The following is a 23,646-nucleotide window of genomic DNA, read 5'->3' as shown; positions in this document are numbered from 1 at the left end:
GATGGGACCCTGGCACAAGAGGTGGAGGTGGCCCTCGTCGACGTCCAGCTCCAGGCTACTGTCAAACTGCCTGCTGCATGCACTTTGCAAAGCTCCAGCCACCCAACGGGCTGCGCGACCCTGTACTGGATACCGTGGTAAAACCTCCCAGCCTCACTCACCTCATGATGGGGCAAGGGTCCCGCGACAGAGGGAAAGTCACCGACCGGCCTTGCCTCGTTCGCGTTCGCGATGCCCGCATGTAAGGTAATGTTCTGCATTCTGCAATCTCACTTGTGGACTTTTGCCATCGCCGGAGCTGCGCGAACCGCCCGTTCCTTGGGCAGGTGTGTGGTCGAGTGGTGCTGTACGGAATATTATTCCAAGATTAGCTGCGGACCGATGCAAGGCACCCTCCCCTCCGCGATCACTGATCACACATACGCCCAATGCGGAGTTCAAGGTGGTCTTGCGCCAAACAGACAAAGGGCTGGCTCTTTTGTCATCTCGGCCCCATCAATAGCAGCCAAAAGATCATATTCAGGAACCAACGCTGGGTGCTTGTTGCTAGCTGCCTGCAAAGTGGAACTGTGTCCTCACCCCGTTTGTGGCCTTACGCGGTAACCAGAACGGCACAGCGGCTGAGGTGCTCCGTATCGCCCCAAACCCTCTAAAGTTTGTTCCCTCCGACCCGAAGAATCCGATTACCTGTGGGGTCTGGAAGCTTTCAACTTCCGTCTCGGATCCTGTGCTATGTATATCATCTGCACAGAGCATGCCTGTCACATCTAGACGTTGCTGGTATCACATTCAATCTCCCGAAATTGCCCTTGTGGTTCCAAATAGTGTCACTGAGTCGTTTGTCAGACTAAGTTGCGAAAGGACAGTTGTCTCTAAGCTGCAACTATCTTGGCGGGCAGATCCGCATCCCATGCAGCGACGCTGACAGCAACTTAGTTCTGGCCAGAGTAGGCAATTGCCTACGGTATCCATCCAATCAGGCAGCCCGCCTCTCTTTTGCTGCCCAGTTGTACCGCTGTACGCCGTCCCATCTGAGATGAGGCCACAACACCATCGTCTGAAATCTTGCGATACTCTACCTCATGGACGTCTCTCCTGATGCTGCCATGTTTGGTGCTCCTTCAGTGCAGCGAATATCGTTGAAAAGTGTATAATCAGGTAAACACATTGCTTTATGACCTTCTGGATAGCCACTGCACTCTCCGGCAGCTGCACCACGAGCCACGCCTGCCTTCTCGTTTGCAGATGTCAACAGGGTGACTGCCACTCTTGAAGAGAGCTTTTTTGGTGTGATGGAAAGAGCTGGGCACGTGGCAGACAGGGCTTGCCTAGGAGAGCAGACTCGCAAGAATGACGGAAGGCATGAAGCTCGGTGCTTTCCAAACATGAGCAAATGTGCCTCCTTCTTGTCAGACGTTGCGGGAAAGCACGTTCAAATATAGCAAGTAGTAGGAAGCTGCTGATAGTCGACCGTTCTTCCCACCGACGGCTTCAGCTGATGAGTGCCGGACATTAATCTCCGTAGACATTGGCAAATATCAAACTGCTTTTCCCAACAACATCCGCAACACTTGGGGATGTCATGACAATCCGACGACGTTCGAAATAGCTTCATATCGACCGTTGCGGTGTCTCCGCCCTGCTTCATCCCCCTCTGTTGCCCATCAATCATACCCATATTGCCATCTGTTTCTGTTCGATCTAATACCAATTCCAACCCCGATGGAAGGGAACTACGTCCAACGCTCCGCCAGCCATGGCTCGCTGCGCAGCAGTTACCGGTCTCGTTCTCGGCCTCCCGCCGGCCACTCGCTGCCTCATCGACCTCTGAGAAGTGTCACCGAGAGCGCAGGCCTACTGCCATCCCCAGGTCCCCTCGAAAGCATGCTCAAGACCACCACCGAGACGGGAGACATCGGCATATTCACCATCAAACCAATTGCTCCCGCAGCCACCATCCATCACTGCGCCAGGTCTAGACCAAGCATTGACGCTAGCTCCATCTTCAGGTCAGAGTCGCGCAGCAGCATCAGGACCGAGAGTAAGATCAGCCGTAGGAGGTACGGTTCTGATCGAGATACCAACTCAGAGATCATCTCCATGTATGGTTCCGAGAGCAATCCATCATCTGGTCTCAGCCTACGGTCTCCCAGAGTTAACCAATTTCGGCGCTCGTACTCTCTTACTGCAACGGCTCCTCGACAGTTGTCACGAAAAGTATCGTCACGGACTTTGCAAAGTCCACTGGGCAGCGGCAACCTGCAACGTCCACGTTCTCCTTTCCCCTACCCCACGAGATTGAAGCGCCCTGGCGTGAGGCCGTCTTCGCCTGCTGTAACCGAGAACGGGCGCGTCGACTACAGTAGGATGGTCGAACTTGATCGAATTTCGTTTGTAAGTTTGAACGACAGCACTGGTGTCACCAGTCGTGTTGACCAACTTCAGAGGACTGTCCACGGATCGTACATGCCAACTTACCCTAGAACGCGTCTTGCACCTCCTCTTTCGTTGCGCTCCGATACAAATCAGTCGATGCCGTCTTTGCCGTATGGCAACTCTAAAATGGCACCGCTCAGTCGAGATGGCCGCAGTCAAAGTCATAGGGCACTCTTGAGCAGCCAATGGAGTGGTGAACGATCAGGTACCATCCGGCGGCAAAACTCCACAGACCAAAGCTTGCGGTCATCGAGCCTGACGTCAGTTATCGATATGTACTGCAAGCAGACGCCAAACTCAGCGTCGGCTCCCATTCGCACACTCCGTCCGGCAGGCTCATTTTACTATGACTACACTGAAGGGTTTGAGACTCCAGAAACGACTGATGCTGCTCCTACTAACGAGACCAACACTCCGTTGGCACCCATACCAAAGCGTGCTTCAAGTCTTGTCAAAGCTTTGGTACTCCGCGACGAGACCAAGGCCCGTCTTGACGCCGTGGTGGACATATCCGTGAAGGATTCGAGCGATTCGTCTGGAGACGACGGTCGAGGTGCAGCCCAAGGCCATGCTGACTCGAGGGACATTTCTCCCTCCCTGGCTCCTTTTTCTTTCGAAAAGGATGGTAGTTCAGTTCCCCATCCGAACGACGCTGACGGTGGAAAAGGGTATTTCAACATGATGTCCCTTTTCGCAGATGATTCGGATGCTAGCCAAAGCGAGCATGCGCGCAATTCAGCAAGGCGTGGACTCAAGGATGATGCCCAAGAACACAGCATCATCACTGGGAACGAACGGGACCAGACACGTGCGGATGTTCTAACAAGAGGTTGCTTCGACAGTATTCCTCCCCAGGACGAGGTCGCCAAAAGATCTTCAGGTCAAGGCAAGCTACGTAAGTCTCCAAGTGCTCCAACAGCTGTCATGTCGACATCGCGACAATCCTCGTCGCAAGGTGGGCTCGCGGCGTTGCTCCGATCGAGTGTTCGAAACTCTATTGACCCTGGGCTTTCTGACTTGGCGGCACTGGTTTCATCTTTTGAGCGCATTGCCAAGTCCCCTTTCCTGAGGAAGGAAAAGGGGTGCTCTGGAATGACTGACGATGCCAACTACGGCGATTCAAAGTATTCTGATGAATCCAAGGCGAATGCGGAAGAACTCATTAGTGCAACTCGTCAGAATACTGACCAAGTTGACGCCAACAGCAAGGCTGTGGCTTCAAAGCCCTTTTTCAGAGGTCATCGGAGGAACCAAGCGGTTGCGTGCATTAGCACAAACAGCCTTCGATCCGAGACGCCCACATCAACCCAAAGTGCGAATGCAACCATCATCTGCCCCGAACCCATTTCTCCAGCTCGCGAGCTCAGAGTCAGAAACAGCATCCCCCAGCTCATGAAGGCGTTGCCTTCTATCCCCAACGAGTCGCCCTACATGTCACCACATGCGTCTATCAGGTCTACAGACGACCTACGCTTTCCGGTTGAGTTCTCCCCTTTCAAGCTTGAAATCCTCGCGACTCCTCGATCAAGTCCTAGGATTACTCTCAAGTCAACCGTCGAGGATCATGAGTCTTACAGGGCGAGCATCGAGATCGAGACAGATTCTTTGGACCGATCTACAGATCGGAAATCAGTCTCGAGCGAGGTGAACATCATCGAAGATGTGCCTGTTTCTTGTACACCTTATGAGCAAAATTCAGTGGATGTCGGGTGCGCAGCCGAACCGCGAGGACCGACCCAAAGTATTCGACTAAGGACATCGCGTGATCCGCTGGGCATGGAATTGGAAGAGAATCCAAGCGGCACTGTCAGACGTTACCTGAGCTTCTCCAAAGACAGACCTCTCAGCGACTTGGTGGAAGACCCGTCGGAAGGCACCCAGGCCCAGGTGCAAGACAGAAAACCTCGGGATGGCCGAGTATACCAGCGTAAGGGAAGACAGTTTCGCCTCGTGACGCCCAACGGGCGAGGCGCCAGGAGAGTAAACCGTCCGCCTTACTCTCCTGCAGATACTAACTCTAGTGATGGATACTTACATGAGCGTTACATACCTCTGGCTCACCCGGTTGACGAGAATCTGAGGCCAAGCAGCTCTATCGAGGGTTACGATTTGAGCGACACACGCAGCTTCAGCTCCGACTTGAGTTTCATTCGCCCAAAAATTATCCGCAAGAAGCTTTCCCACCTGAAGATTCGCATGGCCAGATCACGTCTCAACCTGAGGGGAAGGAACATTGGTTCAACGGATTCTGACGCCACCATTCGATTGCAAGTTCAACGGGGTGTATCAGCACCTGGCCAGTCCAAGAAAGTGGGCAAAAGGATGAAAGGGTGGTTCAGACGAGCTGTCCACATTGTCATCAGGAGGCGGTGAGGACCAATATCACTTACGCAGTGGCAGACGAGAAGCGAGCCAGCAGAATTTTGTGCCGTCATCTTTACCACTGTTGGGTGCGTTCTTTTGATTGGCTTTCAAGAACTTGGGCTTCTTGAAAAGAGACTTGATGATGCATTGAGAGGAAGGGGGTGTAATTTGTGAGGCCTGATTGTTGGCGATCGAGTCTGGCTATGGCTGGAGCTCCGGATCGAGGGCGTTAGGCACAAGAGGTGTGGGTTTGGGTCTGGGGAAGTTCAGGGACGACACCTGGCAGATTATGTAGTGAATACAACAAGACATACGCTTCAGATAGGACTTTCCATGGGGAAAATACTTACCGGGACATGAGGTATACCTGTGGGCTCTCCCGGTGAGGGCAGATGACGCCATGGCTTGTGCAGCCTCGAGATTTACTTCCCACAGGGTCTATCTTTTAGGACAGCATCGTCGAGAACAAGGAGGAAATGGTCCGGATGGGAATGTGCCTTTAAAGGCTAAGATTCCCATCGAGTCCCCTTCTTACCGGGTCCTCTCTCGAGTTTCTACCGTCATCACAATCGTCATCGCGCGGCTACATTCGTTTCGTCCAGCACCACTCTCATCATCTTGCGATTGGTAAATCGCGTCCTTTCGTTTTCACACTCGCTTACACCCGGGTTCTATAGGAACCACATTGACATCATCGGGTTTCTTTTGTCTTTTCTGTGACGTACCTACCTCTACCTACCTTCAGTTATACCTTTGGTTGCTGTGGATACCCTCCTGGCCATCAAGGGAAGAACACACACAAACATACACACAGAGAGAGAGAAAGAGGCAGAGAGAGGCTTATCGGAACACGGGCAGGAATAGGGTTGGGGTCAAATAGGTATAAACAAAACGGTGATAGATATCACGTTCATTTCCCCTGAAAACTTCACTTACACTACATCGACAAACACACTGATCAGCACACTACTACCAACAAACACATGAAAGATTTTACATTCGTTGCATTTCATGATCTGGAAAGGATAATGGCTCCTGGAATAACCTTCAAGAACCCCTTTACGGGAAGCACTCACCAGACTGGACGCGGTGCATCGGAGGAAGAGGGGGAGACCGCCGCCGGCAATGTATCTCCATCATCGTCGCCGCCATCCAGACGACGCTCTGCGCTCACGGGGGACAAGTCGACTAGGCCGACCTCTGGAAGAGTGTCTCCTCGCTCTGGGAGAGGAGACAAATCCCCTGAGAGCGAAGCTCGAAAGGAAGACGAGGACGTGGCTGCTGAGGACTCACAGCGTAACTCTTTCCCCTGGTATGAGAAGGGCGAGAGTAGTCGCATGGCGGCTGAGCGCGTGCAAAAGGAGCGCGCGAGGGCTGGGCTGCCGCCGCTTGTATTCTCGGACGAGGAGGGAGGACCGTCGTCGGCACGAGCAGCGGCCCTGACACCACCTCCACCACCGCCACCGCAGCAGCCGCAGGGATCGCCGAGAGGCAGGCGGAGGACCTCGCGGTTGCGGTCGAGCCAGGGCACGCTTGAGGGGAGCGACGAGGGCGGCGAGTTGAGCGGGGCGACGACGCTGGCTGGGTCGGTTAATGACCAGGGCTCGGTCCTGGAGGTGGGAGGGAAGGGCAAGAAGAAGTGGAATTATGGTGAGGGGCAGCAGAAGAAGCAGGGCCAAGATGAGACGCGGACGAAAGGCGCAGAGGAGGCGGAGGATAGGCCGGCGTCATTGTCACCACCACCGCCGAGCCATACGAAGCGGTGTATGTTGAAGAGTGCGTTGGAGAGGGTGGGCCGGGCGTTGCTGTTCAAGAAGAGCAAGGGCAAGGGCAGTGCTTTGGGCTGCTGTTTGAGGCAGAAGAAGTCGTGGGAGGTGGTGAAGAACAAGGTGAAGTTTCCCGAGGCGTGGTGGAGGGCTGGGTGGTTGAAGAAGTGAGGCGGCTGGAGATTTCGTCTGTTATGGGTAGCTTCCCTCTTTTTTTTTTGCTTCTTCAAAGTTTTCATTTGTGCTTAGGGATAGGTTTGTTTTGTAGTGAGCCGGACTTTTGGCTGGAGTTGGAGCATGGGATGTCACACCGTGGGTATAATGTTTATATAGCGTACGCAAGTAATGTCTGTGGCTGGGATTTTCAGGGATGAAATGGTGGATATCTTTTGCTTTCTTTTATTTGAGCAGGTATTCAGAATACACCGCCGCCTATAATGAAGATCCGTTCCTCCTCGCGACGGGCCCATTGGATGACCTTGTTCGCGCCCTGGGTGACGACGGCACGGCTTACGTTGGGGCCGGCGACGCAGTAGAATTCGAAAATGGGCGTGATCCATGCTAGAGAGGTGGCATCCTCGGAGACGGAGTGGAGGACGCGCATATGTGAGTGTTTTGCGTGGACGGCGGCGTGGAGTTGGTGGTATAGTGTCATGAGGCGGCGGCGGGCTATGAGGGAGGAGAAGACAGGGTCGAGGGCGGACATGGAGAACTGCACGTTTGCGCGGGATTTGTACAGAAAATGGGAGATTTGGCCGCCAGGTGCGATGTCGACCGTCTTGGGCCGTCCGAGGCGTGCTGCGGCCTGGATGGTTGCGAGATGTCCTGACTGTGCCAGGGAGGCTGCGACGTTGTCGCGCATCTGTTTTAACTCGAAAAAGGATTCCTTGTCGGGGCTGATGAGGATGATGGCGAGCTCTTCTTCCTTGTTCGCGCCGGATTCCGAGGTGGTTGTTGTATGGTCGCCCTCAACGCCGTCAAAGAAGGAGACATACATGTACAGGTAGCCGCGGTTGTTGAAGGCGGGGAGGCAGAGAGGAACCCAATTCTCGCCACCGCCGGCTTTGATACCGCCTGATTCAAAGAGCATGTTGAAGATGAGCTGGAGGTCGGAGGGGTGGAGAGAGTGCCGTCGAGGGCGGATGACGCTGACAAGCTTGCCGCCGGCGACGATGAGGCCGTACAGGAGCTTTTCTGTGCGCTGTTTGAGGAAGGCGTTGTTGATGGCGTGGCGTTGGGATTTACGGAGCTTGAGACATTCTAGAGCCCCGAGGAGAGCGGAAGGTGAGCCTTTGGTGAAGTTGTCGGCGAGCGACGAGATGAGAGGCTCGGTGCCCTCGAGCGGTTTACGCAGGTCCGTTGACGGGCGATGGACAAAAATGTTCTTGAGAACGGGGAGGGTGAGTGTTGAGAGGATCTGCATGTATAGAGCTTCGAGCTGTGCTCTGAGCTGAGAGTCGCTTTCACCGAGACGGCTGATGGCGACGAAGTATAGGGGGCCCTGGATGGATATAACAAAGCGCGTCTGGCCAGCCGTGAAAGCCTGCAAAGGGTTCTTAGCACCCTCGTAGAAGGATATAATAGTCTGGATGACACCCATGGACGAGTTGATGAGCCCCAGATCGCCATGCCGACTGTAGATGGGCTTCCCTGCCGAAGAGAGGATCATGTAATGCTTCAACTTGGACTTCCAAATCGCCACGCGGTCCTCGTCCTTGAAGTCCGTGTCCGCCTCGTCGGGCAATTCGTCAAACTCGTTCTCAAATCCCGCCAGGTTGCGCGTGGTGTCGTCCATCCTAAGACTCTCAAACGGCTGAACCGTGGCCGACTGTGACCTTAGTAGGTTCCACGCGGGGCTCTTTCTACTGAACTCTCCAACGAGCAGACTCGCAATGTCGCCGGCGGGGCGCATGGTCGGGGCGAAGCTCATGATGCTCATCGAATCTTCCATTTCGTTCATGCCTGTGGTGGGAGTCGCTGAGCCGCTTCCGTTCTTGGAGGAGGCGACGGACGTCCTCGGGCCTGGTGTCGAGAAAGTGCCGCGCGAGCCATCTGGGAAGGACAGGGTCTGGATGTCGAGGGGTGTGACGGCAGTTGTGGCCGCTGCCATTGCCATTCTCGCGTCTATCGAGTGATTCGAGTCGAGGGAGGGGCGGGAGGGGCGCGGGGGCAGAGGGGGAGGCTGTTCCTCGCCAGGACTGTTGTCGTTGCCATTGTCGTCGCCCATGATGGTGCTTTAGGGAGCATTTCCGCTCGATGCTGTATAGAACTGTTGGCGCGTCGCCGCGCAGCGGGTGTGTAGGTCGGTCGTGAAATCGCAGGTCAAGAATAGGAAATCATGGTGCCATGACGGTCGTTAGGTCTGTATGTCCGTGAAGTGGTTGGGCGGAGGGCAGAAAAGCCCGAGAAAAGGCAGAGAGGTGCGGTCTGAGAAGTGGCAGCTGATGATGCGCTGGTAGGAGGGGCGCCGACCTTTAGCGGTGCGGCGGCCCTGATTAGTGGGAACGTTCCGCTAAGGACGAACGACTCAGGTCCACCCCCTCACCTGAGTTTTAGGTACCTAGCTGGTGTGCTCGGTCGTGGGGGCCCAACTCTGGCAGGATGGGAATTCAGCAAATGCCATGGAGCCCTCTTATCGCCTAGATAAATATGTAGGTAAAGCATTGAGAGCTGTCCCGGCGCATCCTGGCCAGGACAGATGCAGCTGCGGGTTCACCTCACGAGACAGTCGCGGGGAGTCGCTTGGATGCATTAGGTGAACACGTGCGCTAACACATATCGGTATTGTGAAATCGATCAGGCCCCAAGAATGCCATGTCTGCCTTAAGAGGTACCTTGGCTGGGGGCGACCGTCTGTCACCTCATGTGCATGCGCGCGCGCGTCCAAGACCTCGGATTCCCTTGATGCGACCAGATTGGACAAGACGAAAGGGATGCCGATCGTCGCATAAGAAAGGAGGTGAGCTGAGATAGCCAATGAGCAGTGACACCCGTGAAGGTTTTGGTATTTTGAACGCTTCTCATGCGCTATTTGGGTCAATAAACAGACGACAGAACCAAACCAAACGAAAGGGACAGAACGCAAGGTATCTGTGGCAGGTAATGCGATGGCACAATGGGTGGATGCTCGTACTGTAGAGGTATGGGACCAACTGAAGCGAATGGAGGCCTGATGACGTTGCGGTTTGTCCTATCTCGGCGGTCGGCAGTGACCTGGTGCTTGGGAGGAGGGTCGCAGGGCAGCCTCGCCAGGCGGGAACGGTAACTAATTTAGTTCGTCCAATGGGAAGCTTGGGAAGCTTACAGGGGGTACCCCACTGTACACCTGGCCTGCGAAGGAGACATGGTAGCCTTTCGAGCTCAGCAGTCGCGGCCCTTGCGATCTCAAGTCATGACAGGGCGAATCGACAAGACGACGTGAAAGGGCCCAGCTGCGATGAGCCCTCGAGACCGCCGTCTCAAATGAACAAGAATACCCTGATGTTCAACCCCGCCAAACGATCCATCAAAGACCGCAATCATGGCTCTTGAGCCGGGCTCTGGCCGGCGCTCCGTCTCCCCGGAGAGCTCAGGGCGGGACTCCCCCCTGCCGCGCCAATGGAGAAACCAACTCGGTGCCGGTGAGGAGCTTCAAAACAAACGGGACTGATGCAAGGTCTTGGGAGGCTGAAGCTAACTGTGTCGTCAGAGGAGGCTCCGTCAAAGGATAAGCACTACCGCAAGTACGCATCCGGCGTTGAGAGGGCCCTGACCCTCTTCGAGACAGCCCTACAGGAGTGGGCAGACTACATTTCCTTCCTCAACCGCCTGCTTAAGGTAAGTTCGATGCTTCGCGCGCTCAAAACACTGGAGAGACTGACCATATTAAAGGCATTACAAGCTCGACATCCCTCGACCACCACCATCCCTGCGAAATCGACCGTTGCGAAGCGACTCTCCCAATGCCTCAACCCCTCCCTGCCATCGGGCGTCCACCAAAAGGCCCTAGAAGTCTACAATTACATCTTCGCGACGATAGGACAAGATGGGCTGTCCAAAGATCTGCCGCTCTACCTCCCTGGTCTGGCATCGACGCTCTCCTTCGCCTCCCTGTCCGTCAGGACTCCCTTCCTTGACCTTCTGGAAACCCACTTCCTCAGTCTCGATCCTCGATCCCTGCGACCAGCCATGAAGTCCGTCGTTCTAGCTCTCCTGCCAGGTCTGGAAGATGAGACCAGCGAGGACTTTGATCGGACACTACGGTTGATGGAGAGCTTCAAGAAGTCGATACGGCCGGCAGCGAGCGAGGAACTGGAGGGTCTACACTCGACTGGTGATGATTTCTTCTGGCAATGCTTCTTTCTGGCCTCCATCACAGGTTCTAGTCGCAGAGCGGGAGCTTTGGCATACCTTGTGAGGAATCTGCCCAAACTGGGCGACTCACTGGCTCAGGGGAAGCCTGTCAAGAATGGAATCTCGGAGGAGGAGCACTCTACCCAACTGGCACAAATGGTTACCTCACCTGAACCGGGACTGCTTTTGCGCTCTTTCGCAGCTGGTCTTTCCGATGAGCAGTTGCTGATCCAGCGCGGGTTTCTGGACCTGCTGGTCACGCATCTCCCATTGCACTCGAAGGTGCTCCAGAACAGCGTCAAGCCGGGCGACTTGGAGCTTCTGTTGCGTGCGGCCGCCGGTGTCGTTATACGAAGGGATATGAGTCTGAACCGAAGGTTGTGGGCATGGTTTCTGGGTCCTGAACCAGCGCCAACGGAGAGTGAGAGCGGCATGGAGTCACCCTCATCGACTGAACCCCACAACGCCTATTTTGCGTCCAAGACCAGCTACTTCGAGGACCATGGTCTTCGCCCGTTGACACGGGCACTGCTGAGCATGATTCATGTCGATCGAGAATCAAGCCCTGCAGAGAGGGCACGGCCTTACAGGATATGCCTATCGTTGATGGATCGCTGGGAGATTGGTGGACTCGTCGTTCCCGAACTTTTCCTCCCCATCATCAACAGTGTCCGACAATATCGGGGCCAGTCACCAAGCAAAGCCGACTTCAACGAAGTTTTCCGCAGTGCGAGCGTATTCTTTGATGGCGTCGAAAGTGGGCTCATCTACGGCGAGATCGTTAGCCTGCTTGCTCAGGCAATCGGCCCAGGAAACGTGTCCGACAAGGAGCGCCTGGATAAGCTTGACTTGGTGAACTTCATCTTGGCTAATTTCAATGTACGTGAGGAAGAGATGATCACCATCCACGCGCCGCTCACTGCTTTGTCCATCTTCTCGATGCTGGAGGACACGAGAGAGAGACAGAAGTCGTCCACCGTTTCGCCAACGAAAGGCTCTGGCAAAATCGCCGAAGAGGCGCTTAGCATCTCGCTCGCTCTGTTGGATCTCGTGCCAGACCGAGCCTTTCCCGCAGCTGGCGATAAGTCCAAGAGGACTGTAGAAGCCGGTGTCCTGGCGTCACTGTCGGCAGTCGAAGTCTTGAAGAGGATCAAGTCGTTTTATGTTGATGAGCAGGGCAACCTCGATGCCAATATTCCGTTCACGCCGATCGAAGTCGGCGAGCTTCTTCTGCGCAAGTCAGGTCAGCTCGTCTGCGATGGCTTGAAGAGCACCGACTCGGATTCAGACTTGGGTGCGAAGGGAAGGATTCTTACAGCTCTTCTGTTGAAGGTTCCATCGGCGTACCATCTAGACGCGAGCTTCCTCATGAAATGTCTCCATGACCGTCTCAAACACTCCGACAGGCTGTCATTTGTCTCTTTCAACTCCATCCTTTACTTGTCTGCTCATCTCTACTCCGCCGAGCGTATCGAGCTGCCTGACCTTTCCGAACTTGTCACTCCGCTGGTCCAACATGCTTGGGAGTTTCTGTCAGCCTCAGAACCCAAGTACCACGTCGAAACAGTCAGATCTCTATGGCAGCTTCAGACTGCTTTAACTGTTCAGAACCGAGACATCGAAGCAGCCCTGGCAAGTCTCATAATTGAGAATGATGTTCAGGGCTCGTTTGCGTCCCGTCCTGCTGACGCGGGCCGTCGCTTTAGTGTGCTATGGTCTCACTCACTACAAGATTCTCACGCCGACAGACGCGGGTCAAAAACACCAATGATTGAGAAGCCGCCGCAGATTCGCTTGGCTGGATCGGAATACTACGACGTAATGTTGACTCGGCCTTTGTTTTTGATGCTGGATGCCCTTCTAGACGAGAGAACTCAACTGTTCATGACTGTCAAAGGATGGCTGAACAGTTTAGTTGGCACCGACAAGTGAGTAATACCTATAGATGTATGAATCAGGAGACTAATACGGAAGCAGGTTGTTCTTAATATTCGTTCGAAAATTCGCATCCCTTCCTTTCCTCAGGGCCAGCCATGCCATCGGCTCGCCTGCGGCGTCGGCAGCTTCCACAACCTTTACTGCTGACGACGACCTGGATGTTTGTCTTTACTACCTGAGGACATTGTCAAACGTTCTACGCTGGGCCCCGGACGTGATTTGGGCTGTATTGGCGTCGACCTCGCTCACAGTCGATGCAGAGCACCCAGACATCTCACAGATGAGTATGTAAACTGGCCCTACACGACGATGTGTGCTAATCGGGACCAGCTGGGCATGAGGGCGAGATTTCCATGCAAGAGGTCTTCATTCATGTTTGCCTGCGATGCATCGCTGGAAACAACGAGCCGGAAGAGCAACTCAAGATACGATCTACTCAGCTCCACCGCTATGCTCTGACTGTTATGCACCAAATCCTCCTCAACCCCTACGCCGAGCCCCTTGCCAGCCTTCACTTGGAGAACGTCCTCATTGAACGCCTCCTCCAATCACTGAGCGGAACAGATCCATACGTCCAGGTTCTTCTTCTGGATGTCGTATTTGATTCGCTCAAGCTTCGGGACGTGATGATCGCTGATGTCCCGGGTTCCCCAACATCTGAGAAGAGGAAGCTGAGTCTGGAGCCCTCCAAGAGCATCAGAGTGTCAACACAATCAGAGACAAAGCCAACAGCACCACCACCTAACCTACTCAAGTGCCTTCAGGCTGGACTGAGTTCTCCTAGCAGCCGCAGCGTCCTCGACAGTTGGGTCAGTTTCCTAACGGAATGCCTCCCTTTCTACTCCGACACGATTTTCCAAGTTTTGATTCCCCTCGTCGAAACACTTTGTCGGCAAATTTCCAACACATTCCAAGATCTCCAGTCCATCTTCAGGGAGAACGGTGGCTCAAAACAGGATGAATGGAACGCTCCCGAGTCGACTCTGATCTCTCTGCTGAATGCCATTGAACATGTTCTGGCACGAGCGCACGAGCGACTTCTGGTCGAGGAAGCCAGAACGCAGGTTGTCAAGGGGCCAGACCAGCAGCCAGGATTCTTCGGCAACATGGTCTCCGGTGTTTTCAACTCGGACACCCCCCAAACAAGGAGCGCTACTGCAAATGATAGACTTACGGTGCATTTGGCTTTCCAGGATGCCGTCCGTATTTGCTTCACCATCTGGTCGTGGGGTCAAGGGAACGACGCAAATGCGCAGGACACAACTTCATTTGCTTCCTTCAGCTACACATCCCTCAGGATGAGAAACCGAGCAAGACGGCTGCTTGAGCACCTCTTCGCAGCTGAGACCCTGGAATGTCTTGAGACTGTCATTGACATCTGGAGAAGCTCCATCAATATCACAACACCAGTGCCCCTGTCGGAAGTGTTCAACTTGTTGCCGGCTCTGGATGGTTCTCGACCCAAACACACAATCCCTGCCATCTTTAATGCAATTTACAGCAGAACCAACCCTGGTGCCCTGGATGCGTCTCGAAAGTCAACTTTGACAACATCGTTACAAGACATCGACCTCGTCACCTTCTTGGTCGAGTACGCCCGCACCCTGGAAGACGACGCAATGGATGAGATTTGGCTCGACTGCATGGCCTTCTTGCGTGACTTGTTGACGAACCCGTTCCCGCACCGACAGACGCTACCGAGCCTTCTAGAGTTCGCAGCAATTCTCGGCGAAAAGGTGGACAACACCAACTTTGGCGAACAACGAAAGATGAGACGTGAACTCGGGGTAAGTCATGTGCGACAATGTGTAAGCACGTTCGTCTTACTGATTTGGACTAGGACCTTTTCCTCCGGCTTCTTACCGCCATTTTCACCACCAAGCCCTTGACCTTTGCTGACACAGCCCCGGCATACGAGAAGTCCGACAAGAATCGTGATGGGATTCGTCGGACCACCACGATCTCGCTGGTCAGCGTCCTCGATAGAGCCGAGGATGTGGTGGCTATCCTCGCCTCAATCGTCCCGAACCTTCCCAAGATCTTGGTCGAGACTGACCGTGTCTTGTCCGCGGCGAGCACCATCTCGACGAACGTCATTGGCCCAGCTTTCAGGGCAAAGGCATTCCCCGAGACCGTCTCGAAGAACACCCTGGATTTGCTTCAGGAACTGTCCAGGCTGCCAAGCAATCAGAAGACGTGGAAAAAAGACGTTGGCGATGCTTTCAACGATGCCAGGTTCTTCAACTCAAGCATCGACTTGGTGCGAAGCGACTGGTTGCCACTGCTGAGGCAGTGGACTGTCAGTGACAAGGAGCGCATGCCCGAACTCCTGAGTCGCATGAGTCCTCCCACGACTGCTGGTATCGTTTTTGGTGTCGGAGCCACTTCTGCACGTCTCGAGGCAGACCGGAAAACGCAACTGAACCTGCGCCGAACTGCCACGTTGGTGCTCGCCGCCAACGAAGATGCCTACGTTACGGAGCTTCCTCTCATCGTAGACAAGCTTGTGGAGCTTCTTGGTGCCACGGCAACGTCCTCGCCATCTTCTACAACACGTGCAGAGATTTACATGCTCATTCGCGCTCTGGTCCTGAAGACGAGTGCGGTGCACCTGGCTATGATCTGGCCAGTCATCAACGCCGAGCTCCACGCCGCGATCGCGTCTGTGGTCGCTGCCGACCACAGCACAGCATCCGACATGTACAATAACCTATCGATTTTGCAGGCATGCAAGTTGCTTGACTTGCTCATCTGCGTCGCGCCTGATGACTTCCAACTCCACGAGTGGCTCTTCGTCACGGACACCATCGATGCGGTGTATCGATCAACAAACTACCAGCCTGTTGCCCTGGTGGATGAACTTTCAGAGGAGCTCGGGACGATGGGCATTAGTCTGTCTCTGCAGAGCACACCGGCAGCCCACCTGGCCGCGAGCAGCTCACACAGGCGCCCTCTTCTTGGACCGGGCGGCATCAACGACGAGGTCAGCATCGACAGAAAAGACGAGCTGGTAGGCAAGATTTTACGACCATTCTTCGGCCAGCTGAGCATCTTCGCGTTCGAGTCGACGTACGCGATGGCGCCGCTGGACCGGGAATTCTGCATTCAGGGGCTACTGAAGGATTTGTTTGACGAACGTAGCGTGGTAAAGGCGTTGTAAAAGTAGGTATCATGTTTTTAATCATCCCATGAAAGAGAGAGAAAGAGCTTAGCCCTGAATGAATTTCAAATTTTCCACGATTGACTTGGCGGCTTGAACGCCCCTGGTATGTACGCCACCATCGCTTTGCTTGCGCCCTCCATACAATACTGCACTACCTCCAGCTTTTCCCCGTCCGGAGTCAGCTTCGCAATCTGCCTCAAGTCACTCGTCCGCGGGAGGAACAGCGCATGGTCCATCGGCATGCACGCCTCGTGCAGCTGCTCCAGGTTATACGGCTCCATCTTGCTCAGGTCAAACACCTCTGCGCTGCGGTAACCCGGCCCGCCCCACGGCGGGCTCGCGAAGACGACCGTCTCCTCGAGGGGCACGCGCAGCTCCTCAGCCAACGCGCCTGCTGGATCCGTCTTGAGCTTGTCGAGGAACTCGAAGCAGTCGCCATGGACCCAGGTGATGTAGTCTGCGACCTCGTAGAGCTCTGCGTTGTGCTGGGCGCAGGCGAGGGTGGCGGCGTCGCGCTCGATGGAGATGACGCGGTCCCAGCGGCCGGAGGCGGCGAAGGCGATGGTGTTGCCGCCGGCGCCACCGAAGATGTCGACGAGGAAGCGCTTGGAGGGGTCCGTGTAGGACATGTCGTTTGCGACGGCGTTGGCGACGGGTTCAGGGGTCACGCCGAACCAGGCATCGTTGGTGAGGTAGACGCCGTCGTCATACCAGGAGAAGATGGAGCGGCGCTGAGAGAAGTATCTAGATTACTGCGTTAGTTTTTATGGTTGGACAGAAGAATGGGGGTTGAATACTTTTGGAGGTCCCAGGGCACTTCGGCCTTGGATTCATAGTGGTGGCACTCATCCGTCAGGGGAAGTCTGGCGGCTGCTTTCATTTTGATGGTGATTCATGAAGCACGAGTCTTTGGAAGCACGCAGTATACAAAGAAACTTTGAAACAAAGCTTTTGATGGAGACTATCAAGTGTTGAGGCCAAACATGGTCGTTTAAAAGTACCTTTTGGCCACTGAGGCCGTTGAAGACGAATGAGCGAGGCTGCAGGAAACTGCAGTCTGGAAAACAGTGCCCCACTTGAGGCGCCCCACTAAGGCGGGAAGAGCTTGGACCATATGCAAGGCTGACGATTGGCTCACATTCCTTGGATGACAGCTTGCTCCAAGGGGAAATAACACATGGTTCAGAGCTTCAAACACCTTCGCGCGATAACTTTCCCCAACTTTGCGAATCACAATCATCTCCAGCCAATACCACCGAATCAACGTAGACGGGATAGCTCAGCTCGAGTGCTGGGCGCAACACCATGTTCAATGCGCTGAACCGCTTCATGTCCCGCTTGGACGGGCAGCAACCAACCCAGCAAAACAATCAGCAGGGCTCTTTCGGCTTCCAGGTCTTGAGGAACACGAACCTCGAGCTGAACGTGGAGCCTTGGTTTGACTTCATCATTGGAATCAACGGCCGCCCGATTGTAAGTTGGAGCCCTCTTCCTTCTACCTCATTCGCCAATCTCTCCCTTCAACTCCGAAAACAAGACCACTAAGACGACGAACCAACAGGACAACCCCGACCCCCGCCTCTTCGCCCAAGAAGTCCGCAACTGCGCCGGCAGTACCGTCCTCCTCGGCCTCTGGTCCGCAAAGGGCCAGCGCACGCGCGAGCTCCATGCCCCCGTCCCGCACGACACCGCCTCACTCGGCCTCTCCCTGCAGTTCACCCCGCTCTCCGTCGCCGCCAACATCTGGCACGTCCTCGACGTCGCCGCAAACTCACCCGCTGACGCCGCCGGCCTGCTGCCCTACGGCGACTACATCCTCGGCAGCCCCGAGGGCGCCCTGCACGGCGAGGGCGGTCTGAGCGAGCTCGTCGAGGACCACATCGGCCGCCCCTTGCGCCTGTACGTCTATAACAACGAGTACGATGTCACGCGCGAGGTCACGATCCAGCCGAGCCGCGAATGGGGCGGCGAGGGCGCGCTCGGGTGTGTGCTGGGATATGGCGCCCTGCACCGCTTGCCGCCGCCGCTGAACGAGCCCGTGAGCGCGCCCGGGGAGATGATGTTTGACGGGGAGAAGGACCCTAGCGGTGGTGCGGCGTACGGTGCGGACGCGGGGCAGGCCTTGTTCACTCCGGCTGCCGCTGGTCTCGGGGCGCCTCCGCCGGCTGATCCTGTTGCGGGAGGAGGGGAGTTCCTCGTCCCAGCGCAGATGGTCGCCGCGGGCAGCGCGCCGCCGCCTCCGCCTGCGGGCACGGCGACGACGAGGAAAAAGAAGGACAGGCACCACGGGGGCAACGCGATGATGGATGATTACTTCAAGGAGCAGGAAAAGAAGAGCAGGGAGCTCGACGGGGTTTCGAGCGGTGGACGTGGGACGCCTGTCGCGCCGCCTCCGAAGACGGGGGGACCGCCGCCGGGGCCGCCTAGGGCCGGGACGACGTCGCCGCCAAAGGAGAAGGAGGAGGGCGGTGAGGAGTGACGTTTCAGGGACAAAAAGGTCGGAGGGAGTGGGTGCATAGAAATGAGAAGTCGCGCGGGTACTTGACATGATGATTCCCAGAATTGCATTTCTTTGTGCTTTTGTTATACGACGGTCTAACCCCCCGTGCTGTGATGCAACGCCTTGCTTCTGTAATGTACAGTTTGTATTCGTTTGTTTCCCGCATTTTAATGACCATACGGCGGCTCGGCTAGGCTGTTCAGGCCTGCTTCAGATTCTCTCTTCTATCTCCCACACACGTTTGGTCACCCCTGAGTAACCCCCTTTTGGATACCCATGGTGTTTGTTAATGGCAAGTCGTTATCGACGCTTAGTTTATGAAGTTGACGCAGAAGAAGTGGAGGATCAAGCTGCATGCGACGTAATCGGCGAATGCTCTGGATTGCTGTTAGTCATGTCAAGGGTTGTTGCGAGCTGAGCTGGCTTACCTCTCGGGTGATACAGAGGGGAAGTCGGCCTTGTTGGCCTCGGTGGTCTGGATACGAAGGGAAGCTGAGAGGGTTTGTTAGACCATTGGATCGAGAGCGGGAGATGTTCGATAAACGAACCAGTGAGGACGAATTGTCCAACGGTGGCAGAGAAGCCGGAGAGGAAAGCATTGAAGGGCTGTTCACACAGATGTTAGCTAGCGTTCCTTGTCTCCAGTCCTCCCACGTCCATTGGTCTGCGACAAAGGCCCCAATGCCTCTCCAGAAGCACAAGACGCAGCCCTCCGAAGCTACAAAAGGGACCTAGACGTACGTAGTTGCCAGCGAGGACGCAGTACAGGAACTGCAGGGCGCCGACGGCGACGAGGAAGACCATGAAGACGTCGATGAGCTTGGTGCGCTGCGGGGTGTTGTTGACGTAGTGGTTGTAGATGTTGGCGAGGACCTTGTCCCAGTTCTGGGCGCCGCCGCTCGAGATCTTGGTGCTGGGGACGGCCTTGGGCTGGGAGGTCATGGTGCCCGGGATCGCGGCGGCGGCGGTCGGTCCAGCGGGCGCCGAGGGGGGAGCCGGGGCGGGCTCGGCGGCGGCAGCGGCCTTGTTGGCGTTCTTCTTGGGCGCCATTGTTTTTTTTTGGTGTTCTCTCGTGCTTGTCGTTGAAGTTGAGAAGAGGTCGTCGGTAGGGACTGGGGTTCGGTTCCGGGGGTGGGAGGATTCGTCGTGGGAATTTTGGGTCGCGGCGAGTATCGAGGTTTACGAATGCGCGGCCGCTACGAGTAAAGTGGCCTGGGAGCTGCGCTGGGGGAGCTGTCCTTTCGAGGACACGACAGCTTGAAGCCACGTTATCAGGTGATTGTGGCTGGTGAGGCGGCTACCGGCAGGGGTCAAGCCACGAATCTGGGGTAGGAGCCGGTCCCTTGAGCTGATTAGTCAGATCTTGTTGTGCGGAATGGATGAGATCATCCCCTGAGCTGCAGCTGGTGGGTGGGCGGCCGAAAGCTTGGACTCCCGAGGCACCGAACCACGTTGGAAGTTTCCCCCATCTTCTGCAGTACCGCTACGAACGATACTAACCAGCCAGCTCATACCAATTGCTCTCTACGGTTTGCGAGATTTTCAATTGCACAGTATTCCGACAGTAAATCAAATAATAGTCGCAATGGTCCGTTTGCTATGTCAGAGCACAAAGTGGAATAATAGCTGACAAGGCGCACAGGCTTCCGACCTCCAGACCCCCTCGTACGTCCTCGCCGTTCTGACTGCTGGCGGCGGCATTGCCGGCTACGCCCGGACGAAGTCCCTCCCATCCATCATCGCCGGATGCGCCGTTGGATTCCTCTGTACGACATCTCTCTCCCTCCCTCTGCTGTTTTGCAATGCCCCCGGGCAACCGAGAAACACCCCCCGACTAACTCAGCAACAGACGCCCTTGGTGGCTACCGCATTCAGAACCGCGAATCCTACGGCGTCGAGCTGAGTCTGCTCGCCTCGGCAGTCCTCGGTGGCTCCGCCATCCCCCGCGCCATCCGCCTCCGCAAGCCCGTGCCGATCGGATTGAGCGTGTTGTCCCTGTTCGGTCTGTTGACCTTCGGCAGGGAGTTCAGTCGTAGCTTGTAAAGCCTTGCGGCGGTGGGAGAGGAGTGAAATGGTACACTCTTTGCTTTTCGTTCACACATGGCCAGCCGTAAATGAGCAGAGGAGAGGGATAGAAAACCATCTCTTTCCATCGGGCAGTCCGGCGGCCCAGATCGTATTGTACAACATTACTCCCTGACAGGATGTACCTCTGAACCCAGTTGTCCCGCGCTCTTTTTGTAAATATGCAACCTGTTCCATGACGCCGATCCCGCAATGAAGTTGTGATTTTCGCCCTGTATCGTACAATGCCGCCTCCGTCCTCTTGTCTCCTTTCGTTCGGCTCGCTCGTTTCGTTCGGGGTTTGGTTTCTATCAACTTAATCGAGACCGAGGGACTTGTTCAGCTCCTTGATCCTGTTCTCGCGCTCCTCCCTCTTGGCCCGCGCCGCCGCGCGGTTGGCCTCGGTGCGCCTCGCGCGCGCGCCCTTGAGGCACTGGGTGAGCTTGTCCTTGGCGTCGTTGCAGCCGCCGGTGGCCTTGTGCAGGAAGCCCCTTGCGTGGCATTCTTCGAGGGCGACCATGACGTCTTCGCACTCTGTGTGTCCCAAGAGACTTCTGTCAGCGAATTCGAAATCTTGCAATGTTGCTGCTGCGCAATGGTTCGCTTTCGAAGGGTGGCGTGGGGGATGAGTCCCGGTGCAGGAGGGGTTCTACTGACCGAAGTTGTCCTTGGTGTGCAGATGGGGATGCATGGCGGGCGGCTGTATGGAGATTTGGTGACACGAGAATGCGGGACGTTCGGTCGTGTAGAAGAATCGTGATTTCTGGCACTGCAAGTCGTGATGCGAATGGCGCAAAAGAAATTCGATATGGAAAAGTGCTAAATGGACGGCGAGGGATTGGATGAGACCACCATCTAGTGGGGGGGGGGGCGAGAAGCGGTTGGTTCGCCGCGCCGGGCTTTGATTGATTTTACGGGCGCCGCGCCGTGACACTGACCAGGGGGGGCGGTGGACACTGCGGTAAAAGCTCGGACCACTGCCTTCTAGAACTTCCACCGCAGTTGGTGGTAGGGTGACAGGCTCATTTCAGGTCCTCACTCTCGTTGTCTCCCGTCGACGACTCTCACCTTATTCACACACGTATACATCGGCCGTCGCGCTGATCGGAAGTTTAGGTCAAGATGTCGGCGCCAGCAGCTAGCCAGCGGAAGCAGCAAGGTCAGTTCCATTTCCACGACGCAGAGGGTGCCCTGAGGCAAAGGCCAATGCATGGCTCCCAGGGTGCTGTGTGAAGCAAATCTCACCCCGCCATCGGCCGTCCACGTACTGAAACTACTACAGATTTGCAAACGCAATATGGCATTTACAAGAACACGCTGCAGCAGATTGCGCAGAAGATCGGTGATGTCGAGCAAGAAGCCGAAGAGCATAAGTGCGTCTTTTCCTCATTTCACTCACCCGCCGTCTTGATGCGATGGTTCCCCCTGGTGTTCTTCACGACAGCAGGATCGCGGGGCAAGGCAACTACGTCGTCCGGGGGTGTCATGAACTCTCCTTGGAGCCGGGTCCTGGTCGCCACGCACACCGCTCCTCATCAAGACCCCCCTTGAGAGCAACATGACATCTTCACATATCACACCGCTTGTTACATCATGGGACAGATATGAGAGAGAAAGACGGGCAAAAGAGTCATGCTGACGGGGGAGAAAAACAGGCTCGTACTAGAGACGCTGCAGCCGCTATCCGGGGATCGCAAGGCCTTCCGCCTGATCAACGGCGTGTTGATGGAGCAGACGGTCAAGGACGTCCTGCCGGCGTTGACAACCAACTCGGAGGGCCTGAAGAAGGTTCTGGAGGACTTGGTCAAGCAGTACAAGACGAAGCAGGATGAGCTGGAGAAGTGGAAGGTATGTTTTTTCCTGACATGGAGCCATCAGCCCACTTTGGTTTCCTTCGGGTGGGCGACGTCATTGAGGGGCTGTTTGCTGACGGCTTTGGGGTTGCAGAAGAAGAACAATGTCCAGGTTGTCCAGAACTGAGACCCTGAGGATATGCTAGCCGACCGGCGGGCTCTGCAGGTTGGCACTCTGTCTCGGAGGCCTGACGACCGTTCTTTGCCAAAGTCGTGCCCAGGAAGGACTGGTTGTCTCACAGCGGCTCGGGGCATTAGCTCTTCACGTCTGAGCTTCCGATGCTGAGCTGTCGTTGCATGCTACAAGAGACCATGAGATGTGAGATGTCTCGATACGTTTGCAAGATGAAAGAATGAGGCTGCACTACGCTTGTTGCGAGCAAGATTCCGATGAAAACACGACAATTCTCGGGAGAGGTCATCGCGATGGAGGCCGTGTTGGTGGTGTAGTGATAGCAATGCGTTGCACAGCGCCATAGGCACACAGACGCAACAAATACAGCCCGGCGGCAAGGGCGTTTCAGTGCCCAACAGTATTATGTCCCAAAGGTCGTCAGACGAACACACCACCCTACTCGAAGGTGACATACAGGTGGTGGTTGCTATGGCTGGCTGAGAATACCCCGATTGACGAGGCGTGCTGACTGGCTGCGTCCCATGCGGCCCAGTGATGGTGGTGTGGTCAGGTCTTCTGGAACGGCAGTTCGTCAGCTCGGGCTACTAGGTCATCCAGACCTCCCCTTCCGCACGTGAGGGCCGGGTCATGAGAGGACTGCGACGCTGCCGTGTTCTCGTCGGAGGAGCGGGCGGGGGTGGAGGCGACGGACCGGCCCATCCGGCCGAGGCTGCTTTTGCCCGTCGGTAGGTCAGGCGCCGATCAAGACTTAGCCACAGAATGGCGGAGGCATCCGATTCGTAATTGCCGAGAGATGAAACGTGACGGCTGCGATGATGGACTGATTTCATCTTGGATGCTCCCCGGGCGTGATATCATGCGTATTCTGGAAGCCGCGGCTGAGTTCCGTTGCCGGTGCCCAACAGATGGTACGCAGCTTGATGTCTGCGTGAGGGGGGCTAGATGAGGGAGGCATCCCGTGGGCTACATTCACCCCGCCTATTCACGGTACGATTTAGTGAGATGCATCCTGCAAGTAAAATAGCAACCGTGTTAGAGAGTGGGCTGTCCGTATTTTTGGATTGCCTGTTATGGCCAAAGTCGCGGATGGACCG

At 55.7% G+C, this 23,646-nt stretch overlaps 10 protein-coding genes across 10 annotated transcripts; 6 read left to right on the top strand and 4 right to left on the bottom strand.

The window, feature by feature from the left end:
• Positions 1–3,360: 3,360 nt before the first annotated feature.
• COL26b_001959 (uncharacterized protein) lies at positions 3,361–4,809 on the top strand (the record flags this gene model as incomplete). The annotated part of the gene is made up of 1 exon (XM_053174895.1): positions 3,361–4,809. The coding sequence occupies one exon, from the start codon at positions 3,361–3,363 to the stop codon at positions 4,807–4,809; it is 1,449 nt and encodes a 482-aa protein (XP_053041190.1).
• Positions 4,810–5,828: 1,019 nt separating this feature from the next.
• On the top strand, positions 5,829–6,737 carry COL26b_001958 (uncharacterized protein; the record flags this gene model as incomplete). Its single annotated transcript, XM_053174894.1, has 1 exon — positions 5,829–6,737. One exon carries the CDS (start codon positions 5,829–5,831, stop codon positions 6,735–6,737), a length of 909 nt encoding a protein of 302 aa, XP_053041189.1.
• Positions 6,738–6,981: 244 nt separating this feature from the next.
• MON1 (Vacuolar fusion protein mon1) lies at positions 6,982–8,793 on the bottom strand (the record flags this gene model as incomplete). The annotated part of the gene is made up of 1 exon (XM_053174893.1): positions 6,982–8,793. The coding sequence occupies one exon, from the start codon at positions 8,791–8,793 to the stop codon at positions 6,982–6,984; it is 1,812 nt and encodes a 603-aa protein (XP_053041188.1).
• Positions 8,794–10,086: 1,293 nt separating this feature from the next.
• COL26b_001956 (uncharacterized protein) lies at positions 10,087–15,996 on the top strand (the record flags this gene model as incomplete). The annotated part of the gene is made up of 6 exons (XM_053174892.1): positions 10,087–10,186; positions 10,255–10,382; positions 10,437–12,826; positions 12,924–13,120; positions 13,167–14,623; positions 14,677–15,996. The coding sequence occupies 6 exons, from the start codon at positions 10,087–10,089 to the stop codon at positions 15,994–15,996; spliced, it is 5,592 nt and encodes a 1,863-aa protein (XP_053041187.1).
• A 65-nt stretch (positions 15,997–16,061) lies between these two features.
• Positions 16,062–16,879, bottom strand: COL26b_001955 (uncharacterized protein; the record flags this gene model as incomplete). The annotated part of the gene is made up of 2 exons (XM_053174891.1): positions 16,062–16,743; positions 16,797–16,879. The coding sequence occupies 2 exons, from the start codon at positions 16,877–16,879 to the stop codon at positions 16,062–16,064; spliced, it is 765 nt and encodes a 254-aa protein (XP_053041186.1).
• Positions 16,880–17,304: 425 nt separating this feature from the next.
• On the top strand, positions 17,305–18,478 carry COL26b_001954 (uncharacterized protein; the record flags this gene model as incomplete). Its single annotated transcript, XM_053174890.1, has 2 exons — positions 17,305–17,472; positions 17,561–18,478. The coding sequence occupies 2 exons, from the start codon at positions 17,305–17,307 to the stop codon at positions 18,476–18,478; spliced, it is 1,086 nt and encodes a 361-aa protein (XP_053041185.1).
• A 331-nt stretch (positions 18,479–18,809) lies between these two features.
• On the bottom strand, positions 18,810–19,549 carry COL26b_001953 (uncharacterized protein; the record flags this gene model as incomplete). The annotated part of the gene is made up of 4 exons (XM_053174889.1): positions 18,810–18,876; positions 18,928–18,991; positions 19,048–19,105; positions 19,241–19,549. The coding sequence occupies 4 exons, from the start codon at positions 19,547–19,549 to the stop codon at positions 18,810–18,812; spliced, it is 498 nt and encodes a 165-aa protein (XP_053041184.1).
• A 535-nt stretch (positions 19,550–20,084) lies between these two features.
• On the top strand, positions 20,085–20,542 carry COL26b_001952 (uncharacterized protein; the record flags this gene model as incomplete). Its single annotated transcript, XM_053174888.1, has 3 exons — positions 20,085–20,087; positions 20,142–20,265; positions 20,349–20,542. The coding sequence occupies 3 exons, from the start codon at positions 20,085–20,087 to the stop codon at positions 20,540–20,542; spliced, it is 321 nt and encodes a 106-aa protein (XP_053041183.1).
• Positions 20,543–20,879: 337 nt separating this feature from the next.
• On the bottom strand, positions 20,880–21,254 carry COL26b_001951 (uncharacterized protein; the record flags this gene model as incomplete). The annotated part of the gene is made up of 2 exons (XM_053174887.1): positions 20,880–21,097; positions 21,221–21,254. The coding sequence occupies 2 exons, from the start codon at positions 21,252–21,254 to the stop codon at positions 20,880–20,882; spliced, it is 252 nt and encodes an 83-aa protein (XP_053041182.1).
• Positions 21,255–21,685: 431 nt separating this feature from the next.
• COL26b_001950 (uncharacterized protein) lies at positions 21,686–22,543 on the top strand (the record flags this gene model as incomplete). Its single annotated transcript, XM_053174886.1, has 4 exons — positions 21,686–21,722; positions 21,846–21,936; positions 22,219–22,411; positions 22,511–22,543. 4 exons carry the CDS (start codon positions 21,686–21,688, stop codon positions 22,541–22,543), a joined length of 354 nt encoding a protein of 117 aa, XP_053041181.1.
• Between the last annotated feature and the right edge of the window lie 1,103 nt (positions 22,544–23,646).

This window comes from Colletotrichum chrysophilum (genome assembly GCF_026319265.1).
Source record: "Colletotrichum chrysophilum strain AFK26 chromosome Unknown scaffold_9, whole genome shotgun sequence".
Classification (NCBI taxonomy): Eukaryota; Fungi; Ascomycota; class Sordariomycetes; order Glomerellales; family Glomerellaceae; genus Colletotrichum; species Colletotrichum chrysophilum.
This window is presented reverse-complemented; position numbering and strand designations above follow the sequence as displayed.